This window comes from Muntiacus reevesi, chromosome 14, assembly GCF_963930625.1.
Source record: "Muntiacus reevesi chromosome 14, mMunRee1.1, whole genome shotgun sequence".
NCBI lineage: Eukaryota > Metazoa > Chordata > Mammalia > Artiodactyla > Cervidae > Muntiacus > Muntiacus reevesi.
Window position 1 is genome coordinate 7,683,898 of NC_089262.1, and position 25,787 is coordinate 7,709,684.

At 40.1% G+C, this 25,787-nt stretch overlaps 1 protein-coding gene across 5 annotated transcripts in view; it reads right to left on the bottom strand.

The window, feature by feature from the left end:
* SEMA5A (semaphorin 5A) overlaps nucleotides 1–25,787 on the bottom strand; it is a 534,007-nt gene that overhangs the window by 271,428 nt on the left and 236,792 nt on the right. For all 5 annotated transcript variants that reach the window (XM_065905244.1, XM_065905242.1, XM_065905243.1 and 2 more), the window contains 2 exons: nucleotides 21,907–22,006; nucleotides 4,728–4,773 (listed from right to left, as the gene is read on the bottom strand). In XM_065905244.1, coding sequence (XP_065761316.1) covers nucleotides 4,728–4,773; nucleotides 21,907–22,006 — 146 coding nt within the window. The remainder of the gene's footprint in view (nucleotides 1–4,727; nucleotides 4,774–21,906; nucleotides 22,007–25,787) is intronic.

Genomic DNA, 25,787 nt, shown 5'->3' on the forward strand with positions numbered 1-25,787 from the left:
GGACCTGAGTAGATGCTGAGAGTTGGAAAGTGGCCCCCGGTCTGGGAAGTCTTGAGCAACTTGTCATTCCAAGAAGCAAGGAAGCATCCCAAGACACCTGCCAACTGGAAGTGGACCCTCCTGTTAGGCAGGGAGGGGCCAGATCAAATGAAGCTTTGTCTAGTGTTAAATAAGGAATGTCATTGATTCCCAGCCCTGATTCTCTCCACTGTTTTTGCAAATTGCTTTTCCTTTCTGGGCTCTGGTCCCTGATTTTCCCATGTTTAAGCAATTATTTTCTATCTGTGAAGAGAGAGGAAAGGAGAAAACCTATAGCCTAAAATATTCAATTAATCCAGATGGTCCCTGGAGGAAACACTATTTCTACAAATAACTGAAGGCGTGGAAGTCATAAATGCTACTGTTCCTCGTTATCTCAAAGGGCACAGTCCAACTGGTCAGAAAGAGATTTTCCACTCTTGAATGGTGGCTATTTCAAACCCATATGTTCTCTAGGAGTGAAATACATACTAGATTTTGAAGACTTAATACAATTAAAATCAAGAAATGTAGCTCATTATTTTTTTTTTTGTAATCTGCATGGTCAAATGTTAATATTTGGGATATAATGAGTTAAGTAAAATATATTATTAAAAATAATTTCCCCCCAAAGGGATTAAGAGGTACCAACTACTATGTTTAAAATAAAGAAGCTACAAAGATATATTGTACAACACAGTGAATATATTCAATATTTTATAATAACTATAAATGGAATATAGCCTTTAAAAATTGTGAATTGTGTATCAATATGGTGTTCACTTGACATATATTCTACAACTATACCTCAATTAAAAATAATGCTTCATATTACTTGTTTCAATGTGATCATCAGATAACCTTAAACTGTCCATGAGGATCACATTATGTCTCTACTGGGTACTATAACCCTATCTTCATCGGCGTGCCAACTCTTTTTTTTACCCTTGCTGTTTTCTAGTCGCTCAGCTGTCTACAACTCTTTGCAAGCCCATGAACTGTAACCCACCAGGCTCCTCTATCCATGAGGATTCTCCAGGCAAGAGTACTGGACTGAGTTGCCATTTCCTCCTCCTCGGGATCTTCTGACCCAGGGTTCTAACCCCACGTCTCCTGCATTGACAGATGGATTCTCTACCACTGAGCCAACCAAGGAAGCCCATTGTTACCCTTGGAAACAGTCATTTAAGTTGAAATAAAATAGTCATAGAAATCAAAAGGACAACTTAACTATTGACATATAAGAAAAAAAATTCGTATGAAGAGTTTCTAGAGGGAAGTCTCCAAGCTGCAGTAAGCCGAGCACCAGACACACCCACAAAACGTGACAGAGGGGGGTCGCACTGTGTGTAATGATCACAATGCCGCGTCTGACATCTGTGATGAGGGCTGTGTTGCAAAGCTTCCGCACAGAAAGTCCCTGCCTTCCTGCCTGGTCCTGTGTCAGCAGACCAGGCTCTCTCTTGCCAGGTGGAGATGCTAATGAATTCTCCAAACCTCAATAATAACACTTATTTCATCAAAAACCTCAACCTGATTTCCACCAAAAGTCAGACACGACAACGAGAAGCAACCGTGAGGAAAGTACAGCTAGTTCCCTTATCCCTAAAAGAACATCATACACACGGTAACGACAAACGCGTCTCCTTATTTTTGCATTATTTCTTCCGAAGAAATTACATGGATTTTTTTTTAAGAAATGCCCAATGGACTCTCATAAATCCTTCATTGAGATTTCTAGAGCTTACTCACTGATATTTTATCACATTTGTTTTATGATTCTTTTTCTCTACATGCATGCATGTGTGTGTGAACATATATATACATAAACACATATATGTATATACACTATATATGGGCGTCCGTGGTAGCTCAGTGGTAAAGAATCTGCCTGCCAATGCAGGAGACATGGGTTCAATCCCTGGTTCAGAAGATCCCCTGGAGGAGGAAATGGCAACCCACTCTAGTATTCTTGCCTGGAGAATCTCATGGGCAGAGGAACTTGGCTGGCTTCAGTCCACAGGGTCGCAGAGGAGCTGGACACAACTCAGTGATTAAGCAACAGCAGTGTAATATATATACATATATGGTAATTTTTTTAAATCAGAATACATTTCAGAAATGAAACTTCACCCTTACTTATCTCAGAAAGTTTGTCCAAATAACAAAGCCATTCTCCAAAGAACAAAGACATTTTGATAACATTACAGTTATCAAAGTCAGGACATTAATATTAATACATTCCTACCATCTTCTACCCAGACATTAAAATTTCACCAGTTGTCCCAGTACCATCTTTATAGCAAGAAAAAACTTATTTCTTGCTCCAAGATACAATTTTAATCAAGTATTTCATTTGCGTGACATATGTATTTTTTCTCTTTAGGATGGAATAGCTCTTCTTACTCTTTATGCCTTTTGTGAGGGTGATTTTTTAACAGTAGAGACCAGTTTTTTGTAGAATGGCCTTCATGTTTGGTTTGTGTGATGGTTCCTCATGATGAAACTGATCATAATTTTTGGCTGTAATATGGAAATCTTACTGTGACCTTTTCAGTGCATCTAACCAGGAAGCTTATACTAACTCTTTGTCCCATTATAGTGAAAGTACCTTAACTAGTTGGTTATCATAGTAGTGGCCAGACTTCTTCAGGATCAAGTCACAAGTTTTCCTCTTATAATTAATAAGCATTCTATAGGTAAAGACTTTGAGACTATATAGATACCTTGGTCATCACCAAACTCTCTCTCATAAATTTAGCATCCATTGATCACTTTTGCCTGAATCAGGTTTTTCAAATGATAATTTCCTAATTAAATCATTCATTCAATATTTCCTAGTTGGTATTTTAAAATTAGGAAAAGCAGTCCCTTTGTCTCATTTGTTTACTCATTCATGTATTTCTATGTTAGTATTTACTCATGGCTTCTTAGTTAATTCAATGTGTTTTAATCTGATTCTATCATTATTTTAATAATCAAATTGTCCCAGATTTCTTCAGTGAGTCCACACTGAGCTGGTTCTTAGATCCTTTTGACCTGCTCTCACCATTCTTTGAATAATCCTTTAATTTCTGAAACAAGAAAGTCTTCCAGGCTTATCTGGGACTTTCTTTGCTAAAACTCTACAATCAGCTACTTCTCTAAGAAGCCCTGTCTCTTCTTAATGGATAATTATATTTAGAAACCAAGTACTAGATATTGTTCAGTGTGTTCATTGCTGTTGGAATAGCAATACTTCTAGACCTTCTTAGCCAAGGGTGCTAGGGAACTAGGAAATCAACAAATATATATATGGAAACATATATATCTGTACACACACAGATCTACACATTTCACTTTTTCAACACATACAACATGCCAAATAATATATTATACCATGAGAATCAAAAGGAGAATAACCCTATTTATTGAATAATGTACATATTTTATAAAAGACTATTTAAAATCAAATGCTATTTTGGTTAAACTGCTGATCATTCTGATTTCTTATTAATACATTCATAATTTCATTAATGATCAACTCAAAGACTTTAGTTATACATCAAATTGCAGTAGCGAGATGATTCATTGTCCACTGTGATGAAATGATTTAAGAAGTTAGTATTTATTGCCATCACTTTCAAAAACCAATAACAATGAACATTTGTTACAAAACGACTATGCCTTACCCCTTATGCATACACTATTTAATTCCAGCAATGACAGTGGGTACTGTTTTGTGGCTGTTCTCCAGATGAGGAATCCCACAGTTGCTGGTAGTCACGAAACTAGATAACAAACCCAGCTCTATTGGTCTTTAAAGTGTTTGCCGACATTAGTTTTCTTGTGGAGGTTGGCTTATGTTAAGGTACTGGTAAATAAAACTTAAATTTCATATTAAATCCTAACTCTAAAGTTTCCTGAATGTTCACAAATACCAGCGTCACAAAGAGAAAAAAATAACATGAACTTCTTGCCAGTCACTTCTTAGAACTCTAGTGTGTGAGGGTGATTAAAGAATTTTTCCCATCTATATACGGCCCAAGGATTCTGTGCTTCATGGGGAGTTGCAGAATCTTGGTAGAGGAGATATTTATGCCACGACCCTGTCCTTCTCCATGACACTCTGCTAAAGACTGAAAGGGCCTTTGTGATTCAGGTCTGCCACTAAAATACACACCGTTCAGGCTTAAGCATCTCAGGTTCCTCCTCCAGACTACAAAAATAAGAAAAATCTAGGCAAATTGCATTTTTATCTATCATCGCTAATTCTTCATCATATGTGGTTTTTAAGCCATATAGTTATATTTTTTAATTGCAAATAATAAAGAAGAAACAGAGATGTTTTTCCTAAGGGAGCTGATTATGATAATATGATGGTTGGATAAATCAAACTGAATAATCAATGATTAACTAGGGTGGAAAGGTCACTCCCTAACATTGAGGAAATACCCATTGAATTAGCTCTCGTTTGATGTAGAGTAAGTCAGGATGATTCCATGAAAGGAAAAGAGGCTGCCCAGAAGGAAGAGGGCTAATTGAGAATTAAAGCAGGTGAGGACTCATGTCTAATAGGTCAGCCAAGAGTTCCGCGGCCTGACCTTCTGAGGAAAGGAACACCTCCTCTGACTTGATTTACACCTTCACGTACATCTGTCTTCATCCCCTTAAACACAGAGCTAATTAGGATGGAAAACAAAAGCTCGAGAAAAATAAATTGCACCTACCTGGATCAGAGACAAATCCTCCAGCTGTAACCTGAAGAGGTAGTTTCTACAAAATACAAAAAGAGAACAGTTTCATTTTTAATAGATCTAAAAAAAATTACAGTTCATAAAAAGATATGAGAACAAGAGAAAAAAAACAGCAACAATGATTTTTGGCTTCCAAAGCAATCTCCTGCTAAGCCTGTGTGTAACACAGTTTTCCTTGGAACTCAGATTTCACAGACATTCAGAAAGTTAACAAAAACACACATTTGAGATTGGCGAGAAAGCTAAGGAATAAGGGGGTGGGAACTAAGGTAAGTCTAAACTACTAACTAGCTCTGAATTCACGGAATTCCATTCAGACAAAAGGACGTGGGTATTCAATTCTGAAACTAAGTTTAATAAGTTCAGCAAGATGATACAAAATCACTCTTCGTGAGTCTTCATCCTGATAGGTCACCTGCATTCACCAAGTTTTATAATTAAAACACATCCAGGTTTTGAATTCACCAATGGTCTGACTATTATAGCTCTCTGCCTCGCTGGACGGATTCTGTGTGCGATAACTTCAGAAGCATGAGCTTGTCTACCTGCCATCAAGGGTTTGAAATGGTCAGCTCTGGCTGCCCAAGCATGAAACAGGGAATCAGAGAAAAGAAAATGATCAGCTTTCAACAATAAAGAGGAACAACAATGAAATATGCAAGAGAGATCAGCAGAGCATGAGGGAAGAATGTAGATATGGCCACATGAGACTTTGGATCACATTGCTGTAACTTTTAGAAACAATGGATTGGTCTACAACTTTAGTCATGAAAGAACATCTTAACATCATCCAGATGAGAAGCTGGGGCAGCAGAGGCAGCACCCAAGAGACGGATGAAAAGTCAGCCCAGAGGTGAACAGTGACGGCACGGAGAAATTGACAGAGTGGAGAGCAGACCTCAAGAACGCATGCATGCAGGGAGGGGTCTCCGAGAAGCTGAGGATACTGTTATAATAGGATGGTCCAAGATAAGAGAATACTAAGAGAACACCAATTCTCCCAATACCAGCAAGAAACAAATGCAAACGATTTTCACTCTCTTGTGGAGATGGGCAGATGTTGGAAGTGAGCACGCTGTCCCAGAGGAGGTGACAAGGGACAGCCACGATAGCCACGGCCACGGCCCTGAGAGAACCAAGAAACATCTCGATGGTGGGGATGCAGGCAGATGGCAGGCACAAACAACAGGGATGTTTCCGGCTCCAAAAACATGTAGGCGCACACTGCTGGAGGAAGAAAGGGATTTAGTTCACTTTCAGGGTGGTCTCAGGAGGACCAGCCCTTGCCCCCGGGGCACCCAGGTTTCTCACAATTATGTACCCCCTCCACGGGAACACAGCCAGCCTGCACGTTGAAAATCACTTCTCCAATCACTACAATGGCATGCTCACTATGCTCTTTCTGTGCCTTCAATTCAACCTCTGAAATATGGAAGTGGTCAAAAATTCATTCAGGTTTTTCCATTTTGACCAGCTCAATAAAGTGCATGATACATGGCACCTCCACCACAGAGCCATTGAGGGAACACTTCCCACCTCTTTTCTTACAGTCAAATCATAGACCTCTACAGAGGACTTCCCTGGTGGCTCAGCTGGTGAAGAATCTGCCTGCAATGCAGGAGACCTGAGTTTAATCCCTGGGTCGGGAAGATCCCCTGGAGAAGGGAATGGCAACCCACTCCAGTATTCTTGCCTGGAGAATTCCATGGACAAAGAAGCCTGGTGGACTACAGTTCATGGGATTGCAAAGAGTTGGATACAACTGAACGACTAACACTATTACTACACAGAACTGAGGATGCCTTTGAAGAGGGAATGTGGAAGCTGGACTACTGCTATTTAGCCCAGCACTATGGACAGGCAAGATTTCCAACAGAAAACATCTTCCTGCAGGGGAAGGAAGATGAATTCAGTGCAGAAACAGAGGAGTGTAGTCAGGCTGCCAAGGGAAGCCCCACTGAAGGCTGCCTAGAATACAAAGAGCTGCCAAGATCTCACCTGATGTGAAACAGACACCGGCAAAGTGCTTCTAGGAGAAATTAGAAATCTATGCCTACCCAGGGCTTCCCTGGTGTTTCAGACGGTAAAGTGTCTGCCTGCAATGCGGGAGACCCAGGTTTGATCCCTGGGTCAGGAAGATCACCTGGAGAAGGAAAGAGCAACCCACTCAAGTACTCTTGCCTGGAAAATCCCATGGATAGAAAAGCCTGGTGGGCTACAGTCTATGCGGTCCCAAAGAGTTGGACACGACTTACTGACTTTACTTTCACTTTCATACCTACCCAGAGATAAATCTTTCAGATGAGGGGCTCACAAGAGGCCCCAGAGGCAATTACTGGCAATGACACACTCGCAGCCTCTTAGGAGCACCATGGTTCCCTACCCCCAGGCTGGTTTCATCATGGGCTTTCTGGCTGCAGGAAGTTGCCAGAAGTCACTGCCCCTTTACCACAGAATGCAGTGTTGCCTAGGGTATTTGTGCAAAGGCCAAAGCTCTGTCACCAAACTACATGGGGAGGGAAGGTGGGCACACTATGCTTCCAACTTTTCATCTGTAAAATGGAGCTAATCGTCCCATCTACTCGCTGATGGTGCTTTGAAGTTTAAATCAAAGGAAACACAGAATGGTGTCTGACCAGCACTTAATTCCCAGTAACTACTTCTAGGTAGTTTATGGAGAATATTAACATTTCCAGACATGTTGAAATTCTCAGCATTTTCTCCATTGTACGGAGAAGGAAAGAGCATTTCCGCCTTCCAGCAAAGGCAGGTTTCAGGCATAAGCAGGTGCAATTATCTCTGTGTTCAGGTGATGGGGTTGTTGTGGTGGGGGGGGGGGAGGCGGTGGCACCACTAGGCTTTTGAAAAAGACAACATTGTTCATCTTGTCATCGTTCTGGCACCCAGTGGTCACACTCTTTCGAGCTCACTGGCTCTTTTAAGGAAAAAAAATATTGTTTTTCTGCAAATGTCCCCGGTAAAGAAGCCATTTGTATTTTTAATCAATGAATTACTTGAGAGCTTTGATGATATTGCAAGGCCACCTCTTTCTTTCTCTCTTTCTTTCTTCTTCCTCCGCTGTCACATACACATACACACCTACGAGGATGAACACACACACTACAGTATTGTCTCTGAGAACTTTCTAGAAACGCGGTTCTCATACACTAAGGCAGAGCTGGAAGGCTTCGTACCATTGAGGAAAGAGGGTGCTTGTGTCCATGATGCTCTGTAGAGCTATGAACAGGAAAACTGGACAGTAAAGTTCAAAGTCATCTTTCCCCTTGTGGTGAGGGTTGAAGGAGGTGTGAGGGTCCTCTCTGAAAACCCTGGGTGCCGTTTCAGGTGTTGTTCATGGGGGAAATGTTATGGTCTGAATGTTTGTGTCTTCCTAAAATTTATACACTGAACTCCAACCCTCAAAGTATTAAGAGGTGGGGCCTTTGGCAGGTGATTTGGTCATGAGGGTGGGGCCCTCATGAATGGGATTAGTGCCCTGAACAAAGAGGCTCCAGAGAGCTCCCTCTGCCTTCCACCATGTGAGGACACAGTGAAAAGTCCGCTGTCTGCAAACTAGAAGAGGATCCTTACAAGAACCCCACAGGGCTGGTATACAGATCTTGGACTGCCAACCCTCAGAATTGTGAGACATAAATCTCTGTTATTTATAAGCTTCCCAGTCTGTGGTGTTTTGTAATAGCAGCTCAAATGGACCAAGGTAGGAAGACATTGATTGATGATGACAAATATGGCACACTCATAGTCTACGTCTCTGCAGTCCACCCTAGCTCCACTGGCCACATCTGCTGCATGTCTCAACAGTCTGTAAAGGGCTTACCAGTGGATTTCAACCATTTACTCTTCCTTCCCGAGATAACTGAGACTATGGTACCCTCACAACCATCTCATCAGTAATCAATCACTATGGCATAGGTGAAAAGACAGGACAGAGAAGAGGGGCATGCCTACTAGGAAAGATAGCTCAGTAATTATGAGACACCATCACCATCACTAGTATCCCATGCCTCAAACCTTAATGAAGCAAAGCACCAAAAATCTGAACTTTTCCTTTGATATTTTATGGGTTATAAGATGCAAGGTAGTGATTTTTTTAACCTATTCTCAAGTTTTGACCTAAAAAATTCATAAAGTCCAAGAATTGTGGAGCTAGGTTGTCATTAGAGAATATATACCCCTTGATACTTGTTCTGGACATTTCTGCAAAGTAAGGGGCACGGTGTGATTTATCCAAGATTATCAGGATTCAGAGAAACACCTGTGATTAGAAACAGGACTCCTCACTTTGCTGTCCCTTATACTATTGTGCCAAATGGCCTCACCAATCAGTCATCCAATGTCCACTTTCCAATTTGACTGACAGCAAACACACACACACACATACAGAGGAATCATTTTTACAGTACAATTATTTCATGTCATCATTGTTCATCCACAGGTGCATTTACAAATGTTTCTGAGATAATTCAAGCCTTGGCACTACTCATGACAAGCTTTCAGTTGTAGGTAAATGAGTTTCACCTCTGGGACTGTGATCTGCCTGGGACATATGTCTCCCCATTAAGAGAAAATGTTAATCCCACAGGTCTGGCTCATTACATGGTGCCTCGTCTCCCTCTTAATTTCACATGAATTATTCCTGAAACTGCCTAACCAGAGTGCCCCAGTTCCATCCTTTGTGAAATGAGAGAGCAAAACTATACAATCTGTCAATTTGCTTAACACAGATTCCTAAAAGATTGTGACCATTTTTAGAGATACAAAATGAGCAACAGAGTTGGATAATCAAATGACCATCTAATGAAATAATTGTTATTATGACATAGTTCAATAAATTCCTAACACTTTTCAGGTGTATTTTTATTGCCTACAACTGAATACCATACTTAAATAATCTTAAATGAAATTTCAGCATACAAAAGAGGTAAGAAAATGTATTCAATAGTTTACTTATATGTAATACCTGCTAATCATAAAGTCAATTAATTAAGTTGATTTTAACATTTTGAATTTGGCATTATCAGAATTATCTATAATTTTGAGTAGCCTCAAAGTCTAATTATGGTCTCTTTTTGTGTTGGTTGGATGGTTACATTTTCGTTGCCTTTTTTTTTTTTAACTTGTTTGAATTTTGTGAGAAAGAGTTGGCAGATGTTTTCAAATATTTAATACATGAACATGTCTACACAAACCCATGGGCAATTTAATACCTTGCTAGACCTTTCCATATTAGAAATACATAGTATTATACATTTTAATAGTCACTTTATCTATCATGATTTTCAACAATTTTTTTTAAATTGAAAACATGAAAGATACATGAAAAATGTGTGGAATTCCCTAATCATCTCCTTGGAACCTAAGACTCTGTGGATTCTACCATTCTCAAAACACTTTCATCAAACTATTTGGTGAAAATAGTTTGGATTCTACCAAAAACATAGTGTGGATTCTACCATTCTCAAAACACTTTCATCAAACTATTTGGTTCCAAGTATAATTCCAAGTGTGTTTTTCTGCTGTTGGAAAAATTCCAGTACAGCTAGCAACATAAGGGACCGAAATCTCCTACGACAGCTTGATCCATCACAGTTCAGGTGAATGACCTATGAAGTTAAAGGTTACAAAAAGAAAGAAAATCTTCTAAAGGGAATATAAAAATGGATACTCCCAGATGTTGGGTCACTCAGGCACTAAAGTAAGATCTATGGTCCCCTGCAAGAGGCAGCTCTCCAGGGCTTTATGGAAGAGGCAATCACTTTATCTTGCAACTGAGAGCGCAGAGAAGGGAAAACAATGTATGTGAGGTTCAAGAGAAAGGCTACCAACCTTTCCAGCAAGAAGGAATAATGCTTCTGGCTCCCAGCCAACAGGGAATACTAACCAAATGTTTCACATAAGGTCAGATTCTCTATTCGGGCAGTGCTTTGAGCAACCCAAAGCATTTAAGTGGCCTCATTAATCTTCCTAACACCCCTCGATGTAAATAGGTAGTAATGAGGAATATCGTCATTCTGCAGGGAGAAGGCAGTGCTGCAGGAGGTTAAGAGATTAAATTCTAAGAGCATATTAGTTACATAGCTTAGGGGAGCTGGTCTCTATTGCCATGTCCCACCTCGCATTACAGAAGTAGAAAGCAAGGGTTTAACAAGGCTGTAAAGGTTCAATTTTATGGCCACAGTCAATAAAACTATGGGATTTTCCTCCCTTGGTTTGAACTTACTCTTTATCAAAGGTATAGAATAAAATTTGGCATGCACATTTAAATGTAATAACTGTATTACTTTTAAGAGTGATAGATGAGGAATACATAGATCCAGTAAACTGAATAATTCAAATCACAAAGCCATTGAATTTGACAGACACAAACTGACAGTTCTTAAGCTCCTCCATCCTTCTCCCACTAGACATCTGAGTGTATGGTCTCCCTCTTGACCAGAGTGTATTTCTTTCTGACTGACTATAGGAATGAATAACTCATTCCCACCTCCCATCACATCCCCCAGTGGCCTATTAGAAACAAATTGCTAAGCACAACAATATATTCTCTGAGGGAGCAGCGAGGGCCTTAATAGATGAACTTCATTTGTGTCTTCATGTAAAGTAATAAAATTCAGCCAGCATTAAAGAAAAGGTTGAGCCTTCATGAGCATATTAACTAAATGATTCATTTCATCTAGAGACACCATAAAACTTAACTCTGACCTCCATTAATTATGAAAGACACAGGTGTTTTAAAATGACATTCGCTTAGAATAATTCAATTGGTCTCCGATGAATATAGTTATAAAATCAAAGGAAATAATTTCATGTTCTTATTGAACATTTAAGTTAGAGGCTTGCTTATAACTGAGGAGCAGAAGACTGAATAATTAAGAAAGGTAGACTTGTACTTTGCACTAGGAAAATCGAGCAAATCTTGATTTACTTGCAGAAAAGCAAGGAAATGTATTTAAAAAAACGGTTTAAACAACAGTGATAGAAACATACATGTGTGTGTGCCAAGTCGATTCAGTCGTGTCCTACTCTGTGCGACCCCATGGACTGAAGCCCACCAGGCTCCTCTGTCCATGGGATTATCCAGGCAAGAATACTGGAGTGGGTTGCCATGCCCTCCTCCAGAAGATCTTCTCGACCCAGGGATCAAACCCGCATCTCTTACATCTTCTGCATTGGCTGGCGGGTTCTTCCCACTAGTGCCACCATGTTGGTTGTTTATTAAAGTTTAGACCACTATTGATGGTGAAACAATCTGAAAACAAAATACCCAGTGCGCATGAACTGGGGCCATTTGGGTAAATCTGAGAGTGAAGCTAGTCTCCCCTGTACCTGAGTCGGCTTCACCAGTTCTGCGATTTCCCATTAGTGCACGGTTCCATCCTGACTGTTGTCAATATTCCACTGGCAGAGAGGCTGATACTGTGACTTCTTACATGACACCCAAATTTATAGTTGCAGAGACAGACTTAAAGATTAAAATATAATAAATGTGTGACTTTGAAGCTAAATAAAAGCAGTATCTATATTTCTTATAGCACAAAATGTTTTTGTAAAAATTATTTTAATTATCTACATGTAAATATTTAATATTTCAATTACATCAAAATTTTAAGAATATTAAGATTAATTTCAGCATGTAACCAACTCACATAGCTCACCAACCTATCTATAATTGCTATTCCTAAGGCTTTCATTATGCTGATTGATTCTAAACAAATTTGAGGAGCTTTTATTTTCTGTTACCCTAACCACTCCAAAAATATCTTTTCAATGTACTTTTCTCATAAGTTTTTGGGAGTCTAATTCAGCTTTAATATTACCAACTTATAAATAGTGGGATCACATTTAGATCACAGTTTTTGAATACTGACTTTTTTTCACTTTGCTAATACATTTTGCCATATGGTGACAAATGTATAATATTGTCATATTATGAGCTACCTCTTCAGTCAGAATTTTTCCAATCCTCTTTGAAAAATAATAAATACATGTACTTTGGGTATTATTATATTATTATAATACCATATGTGTCTAGTACTCACTCTTCCAAAATTATACCAGTTTATCTCATTACCTATCCTAAAAAAATCCATTTCAAACCCATTGAAAGTCTTGATTACTATAAAAAAAAAGTTCCAAAGAATACATCAAAACCAAAATTAAACCACATTAATAGTACTCTTATACATTTAAGTACCAATATTCAAAGGCAGAGAAGTAGACGGAAACCTCTTACTATTTTGCAAGTAGAATCAAATAACAGAGATGGATTTTTAGTGGTTAGTAAATTCCAAAGATATGAAATCAGGAAAATCTTTTCCCATAAGCGTATTTAGGGACAAAGTTATTAATCAATACTGTCAACAATTATATCAGCAATTTAAATTTTGTTTCTGGTTGCTCAGTCATATCTTACTCTTTGCGACCCCATGGATCATAGCCCACCAGGCTTCTCTGTCCATGAGGATTCTCCAGGAAAGAATACTGGATTGGGCTCTCATGCCTTCCTCCAGGGGATCTTCCCAATCCAGGAATCAAGCCCAGTTCTCCCACATTGCTGGTGGATTCTTTACTGACCGAGCTACCAGGTAACCCCAATTTAAATTTTTTTATGTTCTAAACATTATGTTCAAATTTCTAAGTGCTTTTGAAGATTACAGATCATGATTTATTGCTCTAAATTTAACTCATGACTTCAGCTTTTCTGGTCCATTGGGTATTTGATTTGTTCCTTTCCATTTTTCAATTAATAGAGATCATTTTTCATTGAAAAACTACCTACTGTATTATTTTATGATTCCTTTAACCTGTGCTTTCCTAGGAATATTCACTCTTAAATTATCTCCATATATACTACTTTTCTGGGTTATCTTAGAGTTAGTAAAACCTGAGATCTTTTTCATGTATCTCACATAACAGAAGAACTCTAATTCATTTCTCAAATGCTCAATTCCAGCTGATGGCATTACAACAAGCCACAGTTTCAAACCACACTCCCAAATCCTATCTTTGATCCTTGTTCTCAACCACCTATCATGATTGGTCATCAGTCACCATCAACCCAAAGATATCTCAAATCTGACTTATCTCCATTTGCACTATCACTGCCTAAGTTTAAATTCTCTCTACTGTCACTTGACCCAGATCCCCCAATTGCTGTCCGTACCTCCAAACTCTAGTGCATTCTGCACACAGTATGGTGGAAGAATCTTTCTAGTACAAATATGAACTTATAAACATGCAGCCTTAGAAATATCCTGAGCGCCTACTGTCTTTAGCAGAGGTTTGCAAGTCTGCCAGGCCAGCAGATTATCAGAAGCTTGATTAATCAAAAACTCCAACATTACTTTTGAAAGTCTAATTCAAATGTTCTGAGGAGAGGCCTGGCTATCAGCATTCTTGAGAGATTTCTCAGACCATCCTACTGACTCCCGCATTGGAAACAGGTTTACAGGATGAAATCCCCACTCTACCATAATCTAAGGCCCCAGCCTCACCTACACCTACCCCTCCTCCCAGTCACTAACAGGTCCAGTTAAGGCGAGCTCCTGTCAGCCTCGTCGGCATCTGAGCTCCCTGTTCTGTGATCCTTCTGGAAGACCTCTAAGGCCAACTGAAAAAGCACATTCTCAGTACACCCATTTCACCCTTCTTTCCGCTTGGTGTTTTCAAGGCTCTTTATTCAGGCCTCCCTGGAGAACACAACCATTCATGTTCCCCATACCCATCAGGCCAGGAGTACAGAAAATATTTCATGGGCTAAATAGCAAACACTTCACCTTTGTGGCCCTGTGGGAACTACTCATCTCTGCAGTGAAAGCTGGAAAGCAGCCATAAGTGATGTGCAAATGAATGAGTGTGGCTGTGTGCCAATAAAACTTTATTTACAAAAGCAAGAGGCCAACCCAGCGACCTTAGCTTGCCAACCTATGCACTAGGATCTAAAGTCTTTACCAGGCAGACACTCTGCTGCATCTTCGTTTTCCCTTGCCTAAGATACTTCCTGGTACAAAGTAGGTTCTATAAATATTTGATGAAAGAAGAGCAACAATGTGAACTAATAAATTCTGATGGAACCCATGTGGGACTGACTAGGAGAAAACTCTCAACACTCCAGACTTGTAACACACATATGCACTCAAAGGCTGGTTAATTTTTATCATTCAGGGAATATGGGAAAAGGGAAGACTATATTAACTAAATAAGTAACTATTCTGCTGGGTTTATTCTCCTTTGCCGTACCTCCAGCAGAAAGAAAAATGCAGAGGTTTTTTTTTTTTTTTTTTTTTTTTTTTTTTTAATATAACAGCAAAAGGAACACAATGGTTGGATAGTCCTTCCCACAGGAGCGTCTGCAGAGCCTTTAACCTGTTTGTTAAAGGCTCACACTCTGGGACCACCCTCCAGGCCCCTACTCAGCAGAGCTGGGAGAAGGAGCAGAGGAAGCTTCATTTTGAATGACTGTCCCAGGTGATACTTAGGTACAGGGATGTTTGGTAAATACTGGACAAAATGTAACAAAGCAGGAAGACGAAGAACAGATTCTTTTTAAAGAAAAACACAGATTAGTTTAATTAATCAAAAGGTCTATTGGAAGACAGGCGAGAAGAAGGAAGATAGGCAAAGAGAATCTTAAGAGGAAAACACACCTACGTAGCAAGAACCAACAGGAAAAAGGAAATATTTAAATCCTAAAGTACAGTTTAAAAAAAAAATTCCCGCTGAGGTGGGATAAAAATGAAGAGCAGGAATGGAAGCTCCCTCCCTTCGTTCATCACCAGCTGTCTTCCTAAGTCATAATTAATATAAATACTATGCCAACATCATCATTACCAGGGATTTCTTTGCACAATGGGGGTTTACTGCTTTTTGGATTCACTCCTAATTGCTAATTTTACTCCACTCAGCATGAGTTACCTTTAATTGTATAAACTGGAAAATGGAAAGAAGTTGTGGCTACTGGAAGGAGAACTGTTGATCTCATAAAAATCTCCAGTTTTTCTTTTAATTATAGACTGCTTCCAACAGATTAACTCCAAGGTAAACTTCGAAAGAAAAATAGGAATTATAACCATCAAAAAAGGAGAGAATTATATCGGTCAAATTTCAAAGGTGACACGTGACTTCAAAATTTAGCTCCACTTGTTTCGAATCAACAGCAAAAGCATTTTGAAAGGAGGAATTTACACTGAGTAGAAGCCTGCCCATTCATTTAATGTGATCTTATGACACTATATACTTGGAACACTTAAGGCAAATTCAGTACCAGCATAACAAAAAGCAAGTTAATCTTTTTTTTTTCTTTTTATCTTTGTTTTCGTAGATTCAAATCATGGGCAAAACAATGGTCTAAAATAACACACTCAGATGATCCAAACCAGTTTTCTGTGACCTTACGAGAGACCAAGCTCTGCCTTGAAAGCAGGTAGATTTTAGCTTTTGTTTTTAGTAGAAAACATGCTGATTTGAAATCTGTACTAATTTTCACACAGATATATACAGAAATACCTTTCAGTATATGGAGATAGTTCACTGACCATAATGGTAAGTCAGAGGATCCTATACAGGGCACATTCACAGCTCTTGGCTGGTACCCACATTGAGTCAGGTATGCAAGGAGACCCATGCAACCCCATTACCCTTTCAATTAATATTTTTATGAAGTTCCCGTTGTGTGATGCCATTTAAAAATTTTAAATTTTGGAACCGAAATTAAAAGTTTCCCAAGTCAAACATAAATCTTATGCTTATCATCAATTATGATTTTTACCAGACCCAGTATGGGGTCTGTGGTCTTCAATCCTGTCCTCTCAATTACTGGAAGATGGGTGGGCTTCCTGGACTCACAAGTGCTTATATAAGAGCTCAGAGATGAGTGTTCTTACCAAAACATCATAGATTGTAAGACTGTGCTCTGAAGTGATAGGTTCCTATTACACTGAAGCTTGTTAGGGAAGAGGAAGATAATCAGAAAACAGGTTACGGCAAGAAAATGGATGAAAGGCCAAGAAACAAACAAAAGCTGAAAGAAGCTCATGTTCTCTCTGATGATGAAAAAACTGTTTTTCTTCTTACTATTTATTGTATGACTTTACACTTTACAAAATATGGCTAATTTGTAAGCACTCTAATTATTGTCAAACACCTTTTTGTGTGTAGATCAAGTTAGTTGCCACTTGGAATAACACTTGAATTCAACATAGAATCACTAGCTATCCATACACGAGCCCAAAACACTAAAGACAGATTCATCTGGAGAAGAAAATGTCGTTACTCTCACTTTGATCTACTCTTACAATCTTATACACAGTGAAACCGGAACCAAGTTTGTAAAATACTATTACTTTGTGAATCATTATCCTTTCATTTGAGATTTTCACACACACGTAAACACACATATACGTCTATGTATGTATATGTGCTTGTGTGCTAAGTCGCTGCAGTCACGTCCAACTCCTTGCGACCCCATTGACTGTAGCCTGCCAGGCTCCTCTCTGTTCATGGAATTCTCCAGGCAATACTGGAGTGGGTTGCCATGCCCTTCTCCAGGGGATCTTCCTGACCCAGGGTTCGAAACTGTATCCCTTAATTCTCCTGCAATGGCAGTGGGAAGCCCATGTATATGTATCCATAAATATATGAATGTGTGTACCTATAAAGATATATATATATGTATGTACATATCCAATACAAATATTTATAGGTACGTATATAATGTATGTACCTATAAATAAATATATATATGTGTGTGTGTATATATATACATATACATATATACACAGACACAAATTGGAAACTGTTTCTAGTAGGTTTTTTTAGCAAAAAAGTATACAAACCATCCATAAAATATTGTCCCAACATATAAACAAATAGAAATGAAATACTGTGGGGAAATAACTGAAAAGTTTAACTGTGATTATTTCTGAAATTGTGTTTTTTCTTTATGCTTTACAGTATTTTCTACTCTCTCTAAAATGAAAGTGCCTAAATCTCATCACTGAAAATACAAACATTGTTAACTTTTAAAGAGGCATGGGTAAAATAGGAGATGAGTATCAATGCTTTTAAAATAATAGGAAAGATAATGTGCATCTTGGAAATGACAAATTTAAGGATCCTTCCAGAAACTGTCTGAATTCAGATGCAACTACCTCTGGTACCACATAGCCACAAATCACCTAAAGAGAAGTGGGTTTTGGATTGATTTTGCTTGTTTTCCTTTTTGTTTTTATTTTGTAAACAGGAGAACTTTTTGCAAGGAATGTAAAGAATATTTAACTGAATTCAGTTTCAGGAACATAAAATACCACTGGTATAAAGTGAAACCACCCAATAATAATAATTAATAATAATAACCACCCAATAAACCACCAATGGCCTTACAATGCCTAGTATTAATTATGAAAAAATAAAAGACTATCATTGTACTTTTTCACCACTTATATATTTAAACAACTAAAGATTTCTGAAATATACACCTACTACCTAAACCATTTTTGCTAGGTCAAGCCCTCCCAAACAGGAATATGAGGGCTGGATTATTTTTAAAGTTTTATAACGGGTTCACATTCCCACTTAAACTTTCTGAGCCTAATCCCACCATGTATCTTAGGTAAAATTGCTCTTGTCCACAGCAGTGATATCTGCCCGAAACACAGATGCACACATATGCCGGAGCCCACATCTACCCACACAGCTTCCCCACCACTGTGGGCTTACAGGATGTCTGTTTCTGTGACAATCACTTTTCCTGGATCATTTCATCTAATCCTCACAACAGCTGAAAGGGATAGAAATAAATATATCAATTTTAAAGATAAGAAAATTAGACTCTCAAATGGGCTCAAGGTCACACAGTTAAGCAAGTCTACCTACTTCTTTCTTTATCGAGTGATCACGATGCATTATGTCCTGCTCTGAATAGAAAATACAGCCCCTGCTCCTAGGGTTGCTCATCTGACTTTTATGCGCTAAGTCTGGCAATCCCATTGCCCCTGGTCATTATGCCACAGTACACGCCAGGGTGACTCAGTGGGTAGGCCAATCCCTCCCATGTCTGGGCTGGGACTGGGTTAAGGGGAGATGGGTGGAGATCTTGAGAAACTCTGGACTGGAGACCTCCAGGGAGGTCAGAATGGAGATTTTCAAGGACACTGAATAAGAAACCTTCAGGCAGGCTCTCATGGAGAGCTCAAGGAATAATGGGGTCGATCCCTCCACCCATACTCGGATGGAGACGGTCAGGAACAGGAGTTCCCCGGGAACAATTCTCAGGTGTTGTCCAAAGCCAGGACAGAAGGATGGTGACGTCTCTTCCAAAGCTTAGTTTTTCAGTGGCTTCTCACATCCCCATTAGGAGAATCTGTGCTCTTGACCAAAAGCCTACCGCCTGCAGAGTGTCGGCAGGTGTGTGACACGGCCCTGCCCCTATAGCGAGAAGGACCTCCAGAAACAATGGAGTCTTTTGAGCCAAATTCACAGGAACACTATTTCCAAAGTTAGTTGGAGTGGAATGAGAGATGCAGGACTCGGCAACACTGGTTGGGGTCATATTTGCATCTGCTACCCCAGTCGGGAACCTCTTCCCCTTGGCAGAGGGTGAGAGTCCATTCGCCCTGAGGATTAACTTCGGGGTTTAGAGACTGCTGCTCGCTGTGGTCTTGCCCAAAGGCAGGCATCTGATAAATGCGCTACAAGCCCACTCCCTTTTCCGTAAGTGTCCTACCAAACACAGAGGGGCACATATACAAGTCAAATCCTGGGAATATAGGCAATGAATCAACAGAAATCTTCGAACTTCTAGCCAGGGAGAAATCGTGATACATCTTAGAGAAACAAAGGAAAGACAGATCAGGTCATGAGCACACTGCTATGTTTAAAATGGATAACCGACAAGGACCTTCTGTGAAGCACAGGGAGCCCTGCTCACCATCATGTGCCAGTCTGGATGCTAGAGGAGTGTGGGGGAGAAGGGATACCTGTATATGTATGGCCCAGTGCCTTCGCAGTTCACCTGGATCTATCACAACATTATTAACCAGCTATAATAATTAATTAATTAGTTCGCTCAGTTGTGTCCGACTCTTTGTGACCCCATGGACTGTAGCCTGCCAGGCTCCTCCGTCCATGGAATTTTCCAGGCTAGAATACTGGACTGGGGTGCCATTTGCTTCTCCAGGGGATCTTCCCGACCCAGAGATTGAACGTGGGTCTCCCGTATTGCAGGCAGACGCTTTACCATCTAAGCCACCAGGGAAGCTCTAACCAGCTATGCCCCAATATGAGAAGTTTAAAGCTTGGGGGAATAAAGACAGACACATCCTCTACCACGCAGTACTCACTGTCTGCCATCGGGGAAGGGGAGAGTTGAAACAAGAAGTAACACAGTAAGGGCAGTGATGAAGGCAGGTGGCGGGTGTGCTAACAGAACCAGGCAGGGCAGGGACACGGCAGCTCAGGCCCAAAGGGGGCCCTGAGCCAGATGCCTGCAAGGAGCAGGAGTTCACCCAATGGATGAGCTGGGATGGCGGTGGGGGGCAAATTAACATTCCAGGAAAGCACAAGAGGGCATCAAGTCCCAGAGGCGAGAGAAAGAACATTTTCCAGTTGTGGGCAACATAAATAATTCCACATGCCTGGACTATGTGAGGACGAAAATGATATGCGTCTCTCTGGAGTGCAGGACCATAAGCCAGAGTTTCCGTCAGGCCATACCAAAGAGCTAACAGAGGATGCCTGCATTGAACTGTATTTCTACAACATACGTGAAGGGAGACAAGTCGTAAGTCCCCCAGGAGGAGCCACTGAGGGGGATATTTGTAAAAGATGACTTTGGTCATGGAATGCAAAAGGAAGAGAAATTCCAGAGGCCTGTAATGCATGGCCAAGGCTCCCAATGATGGAATTTGATGAAAGTCAGATCAGAAACCCCCACTGCAGTCCCAGTGGCCTAAGGGCAGTAAAAACACCAAGTAAGCCCTCCCAAATTCACTGTCCACCCAATAAATACTGAAAGACATGCCAGTGACATGCTAAGTGCCAGTAACTGAGCCAACTCTGTCTATTCATTTAAGCGACGACATCTTGAGTCTTCAAGTGTTAATTGGATACACAAGGTCTTCTTAACATCTGAGAGGAAATGTAGTGATTTTAGAAGCTGTTCAGTGTCCATCCAGGGTGCTCAGAGACTAAGCCAGATTTAGCTTCACTCAGGTAGAAATTCCACAATCTCTCTTGCTATGAAAGGTATATTTAATCATCTAATAAAGTTGGCCAAAAAAGATAATGTGCACTAACTCCTCTGCCCAAAGTACCTTCCTTGACTGCCAGAAGAGTTCAAATCCACAAATCACCTCTTCACGTTATTACATCATTTCTCCTAAGAGATGAATAGAAAATTTTTTATCTCCATCAGTCTCAAAACATACTGGCAGGGTAGGTGATTGGAAGTCAGAGAGGATGCATGTTTTCTAAGGAAGTCATGGCGAATGTCAGGAACACAAGACTAGATCTGTTCTGATTGGGTTCCAGTGGCCACACTACCCAACTGGAAGGTCAGGCATTGACTTGGACATAGAATCCTGGACTCTTTAAGAGGAATAAACAATAGCAACTCCCTTGAAATCTCAATTGACTGGCAAACAACAGAACAGAGGTCACAAAAAAAGATAGCAACGGATGTGGGAGTGGACATCAAGGTCTCTTGTTCTCAAGAACTGTGCTGAATTGAGAAACAAGAACATGCTGTTTGTAGCAGACTGTCTGGGTCTAAAGTCTGGGACCATTTGTTATTAGACATAATAAATGTGTCCCCGGGGTAACATATTTCTCCAACTTCTGCCTCAATTTCCTCATCTCTAACACAGGGATGGTGACAATACCTACCTCTCAGGTGTCATAGGAGGAAAAAAAAACTGAATTAATTCATGTTAGAGCAGCTCCCAGCACATGGGTATAGAGAGCAGCAGTCGTCCTATTAGACGTAGCATGTTCATGACACTCTTACACAGAACTTCATTCTGAGATGAAATATTACTTAGCACTCATCAACTCCGGCAGGGATGCTCGCGTGTAACTGCAGAGACGTAAAATGAAGTTGAAAATATCTGCAAGGGCAAAATGTCAGATCTCTCACCTTGCTCCTACAACAAGCTCTTTCTGTCCTGGATCAAATGTTAACTGCGAGAAATCCACAGCATTCTTCGCTCTGAACTCCCGCAACCAGGGGCCAATTTCTAAACAGGAGAAATAAATAAATAAAAAGATAAAAATGAATGATTTTTTTTACCCCCTCCGGGGACCCACAGAGAATGCACATGAGGTAGCAAACATTACATTTCAGAGAGGATTTGAAGGTCCCCCGATGGATGGCTTGGGGGTCACTGGAGGTTTCCGTCAGGATGTCACAAAATCCACACTGAGAACGTGTAAAACACAGAGGGCAGCCACCCAATAAAAAGGGAGCAAGACGCCAACGCTGGGCTGTGATTTACAAGCCAGATGTGCGTGTTCCTGCTGGCTCTGGGCTGGGCAGACAATAACACAACATCCACAGGGCTCACCAGAGGAATACCGAATGCAAACAAGACCATTCCCTGTGCAGCTTGGTGGGTAGGGACCACAGAAGTGGAGAAATCACCACAGTCCCCATCTGGAACAAGGGCAAGCACAGGAGCACCATTTGCCTTCTTCCAGCGTGGACATGCCATTTCCCTGTGAGTTTCTATGTAGGCCCCGTGATTAGACTAGTTAAACACATTCAGTCCTTTCTGGATGAGAAACCCACAGTAACTCCTGACCTCATTTACATTTTTTCCTATGGAAAATCAGAAAATAGCCACTCTTTAGAAACTGTTTTTATTTTATTTTTTTACAAGCTCTGTTAACTCCTATGAAGCGACCTCCAGCCTAGAGTCCAATTATTATAACATGACAGTACTGGAAAAGGGCGAGAACTCGGCTTTATGAGCCGTTTTTGCAACTTTCATTAGCTGGTTTCTTTCACCAAAAAACTCTTCAGGGAGTTGCCTGCCAGTTGTGCGGAACCTGATCATTATCCTTGACAATTAGCCACTCAAGCTGATTGTCTTTTACCTTGGGTTTAATATTCTGAGTGGTATCACTGTGATGAAACAGGGGCATGAAAAAGGGCAAATCAACACAGCTATTGGTTTGAGGAAAAAACTGTGCAACACAGGAATAATCTCATTCCACAAAAACAGATGCTAGAAACAGATCTAATATGGAAATATGCCCCTGTCCTAAGACATGTCCTGTAGAAAGGCCTTTGTTGACATGATTGAGGCAGATTATTTTCAAGCGACTGTTTTGTGAAACAAATGTATCATTTCTCTAATATCAGTTGTTGGCAGGGGGGTGGCAGAAGGGGAATGAAATGAACTGAAATTCTAGACTACTTAAAGCAAACCAAGGTTGAGTTATACAGAGATCTGTATTTAGTTTTTGAAATTTTAATGTATACCGTATCTTGATTCTTTTTAGTACTTTATATAAAGTTTTTCATTTTATAGGCAAGTCAATTTTTAAAAAATACTTATTTGCAGCAAAATAAGTACAAGGTTCTAGAGCTATAAAAAGCTGTCAATAAACAGTCTGTTTTAGGAGTTTTTAATTTAGTTAGGGAACTGGCACTAGTATCTTCTTTAAACACAGTATCTATAGATACAGGGCTTCCTTGATGGTTCAGATGGTAAACAACCTGTCTGCAATGCGGGAGACCCAGGTTCTATCTCTGGGTTGGGAAGATCTCCTGGAGGAGGAAATGGTAATCCGCTTCAGTATTCTAGCCTGGAGAATTCCACGGATACAAGATCTTTACAGGTATTTTCAGGATTACAGGAAATATTCATACACAGGAGGGAGAGATGTTTGGGGCCTTAGGAAGCAGGAAAAGAAAGATCTGACTAGAAATTGACAGAACCGGTGTGTCCTAGAGGAAGCAAGAGTGCCACGTGGGAAATCTGATGCCCCCTGTGGCCATAATTGGTATTCTTCATCTTCACTTCTATGGACCCCTGTTCCGTTTCTCTATTTGCAGGAGAGGGATTCCTAAGGCTCTTGGGTCCCTATTGCTCACTGGGGTGCCTGCAACACTAAGGTACAATAACTTGAATGTGATGAGTGATACTGAATGTGTGGAATGAAAGAGTACGAATAGGCAAGTGAATTCAAGAGAATTAAACTGAAAGGAAAGAGAAAAAAGAGAAGAGAGAAAGGCAAATGAAATGGCAACTCAAGAAACTATGGAAAAGGTACACTGAAATATAACTGTAAAAAATTCACTTACAGGTTAAAAAGTCTAGACTTGACCTCATCTGTGGTAGCAAGGCTCTGAGAAGTTTACAAGCAAGCACTTAACACATAAAGCAAGTATCTTAGGAATACAAAAGGCAGAAAAGAAGACTGAATGGAGGCAAGGATATTAGCTTTACAAACTAAAAATGATACAATTTAGGTAGTGGCTATGAAAATGCAATGAGGATGTGATGCGAGAGTCTGGTTGGCCAGATACCTGATTGAAGAGGTCAAAGGAAATGAGTTAAAGAAAAGAAAAACAGGTCTGAGACTCAACGAAAAGGAGAATATGATGAGTGAGACATATAGATGTCGGAGGTAAGACTGGTTTTAGAGAAAGCTAATGGCTTCAGGGACAACCATGTAGAATGTCACTTATGAAAAATTTCCAGTGACACTGACTTCACAGTCAGTCATTGCTAAGAATCTCTAAGACCTAGAAATGTCCAAACAGTTGTTTTAGTTCCAGAGGCTCATCCTACAGATAGAAAACCCAGGACCAGGGAGTCCTGCCAGGACTACAGTCCTGAGAGCAGGTCTAAGGCTTCATCCTCCCAAACTCACAGCTGCCAAAGCCGGGCATACATGCCACATCCAAGGCACTGAGGGTGACTAGGTGGTGTGAGGGGAGAGCAGAAGCTCAAGAGCTGACGCTTCTGTCCCAGGAATGGAAACATGAGCAACATAAATGGAGAGAAGGCTATGAAAAGATGGGGGAAGAAAATCAGTCAACTGGTCTACCACATGTTCACCTTTCTTTTCACTGAGAAGAATCAGAAGACAGTAGCCAACGGAACAAGATGAAGAGACATAATTCAGGCTTCAGTACCTACGCTGAACAACAGGAAAGTGCTTACATTACTTCCTAAAGTAACTTCAAGTAAATAAAAAGGACCATGTCAAGAAGGGAAAATGAGTTCACATCATAGAGTTCTCTCAATATTGTTCAATTCTCCTTATTTAAATGTCTAATGAACTTACCCATTAAAACTGTATATTTTTAAGGTTAACACTGGATCAAATTTGGGTAATACACATATTCCCTTCTTTTCTGATTTCCTTGTGTGTTCTTCCATAAGGTCGGAATATCTTGAATTTGCATAACACATGGCCTTGTACTCTATTGGTGGCCATGAGGACCTTGATGGGAAGTTCCTGCACCAGTCCATCTCTCCAGCTGAAGAAATGCCTGCATCAATACCCACCCTTTCAACTTCCTCTATAAAGTCTGAATCACGGTGTCCCATCCTCCTTTTCAAAGACCAGTCCTTCCAACTTTATTTCAATACCATCTCTTCCTCTTCAATCCCTCCCCTGGTTTACCTCTTTTATCCTCTCTTATCGCCAATGTTGCCAAGTCCCTTCACCTCTCCCTATATGAATATGCATACTCCTTGCATTTTAAAAAATATTTTAAAACACATTTTCTTTACACTCTCTTGTGATTACAGTTTCAAACACCCAAATAATAAACTCCAAAGTACAGTATGTTAAAAAGAGCTTCAGGCTTGGTTTTATAAGCAAGTGTTGCCAACTGCTTAAGGAATCTATAAGACCAATTTCATACAAATTATTTCAGAGATTAAACAAAGAGATAAAGCTTCTCTTCTCTCTGCAGTTTGGACGCTATAATGATCTTGATAAACTTGATACTGAGGCTGAACAGGATATTACGAAGAAATAAAAAGCATGGGCAACTCT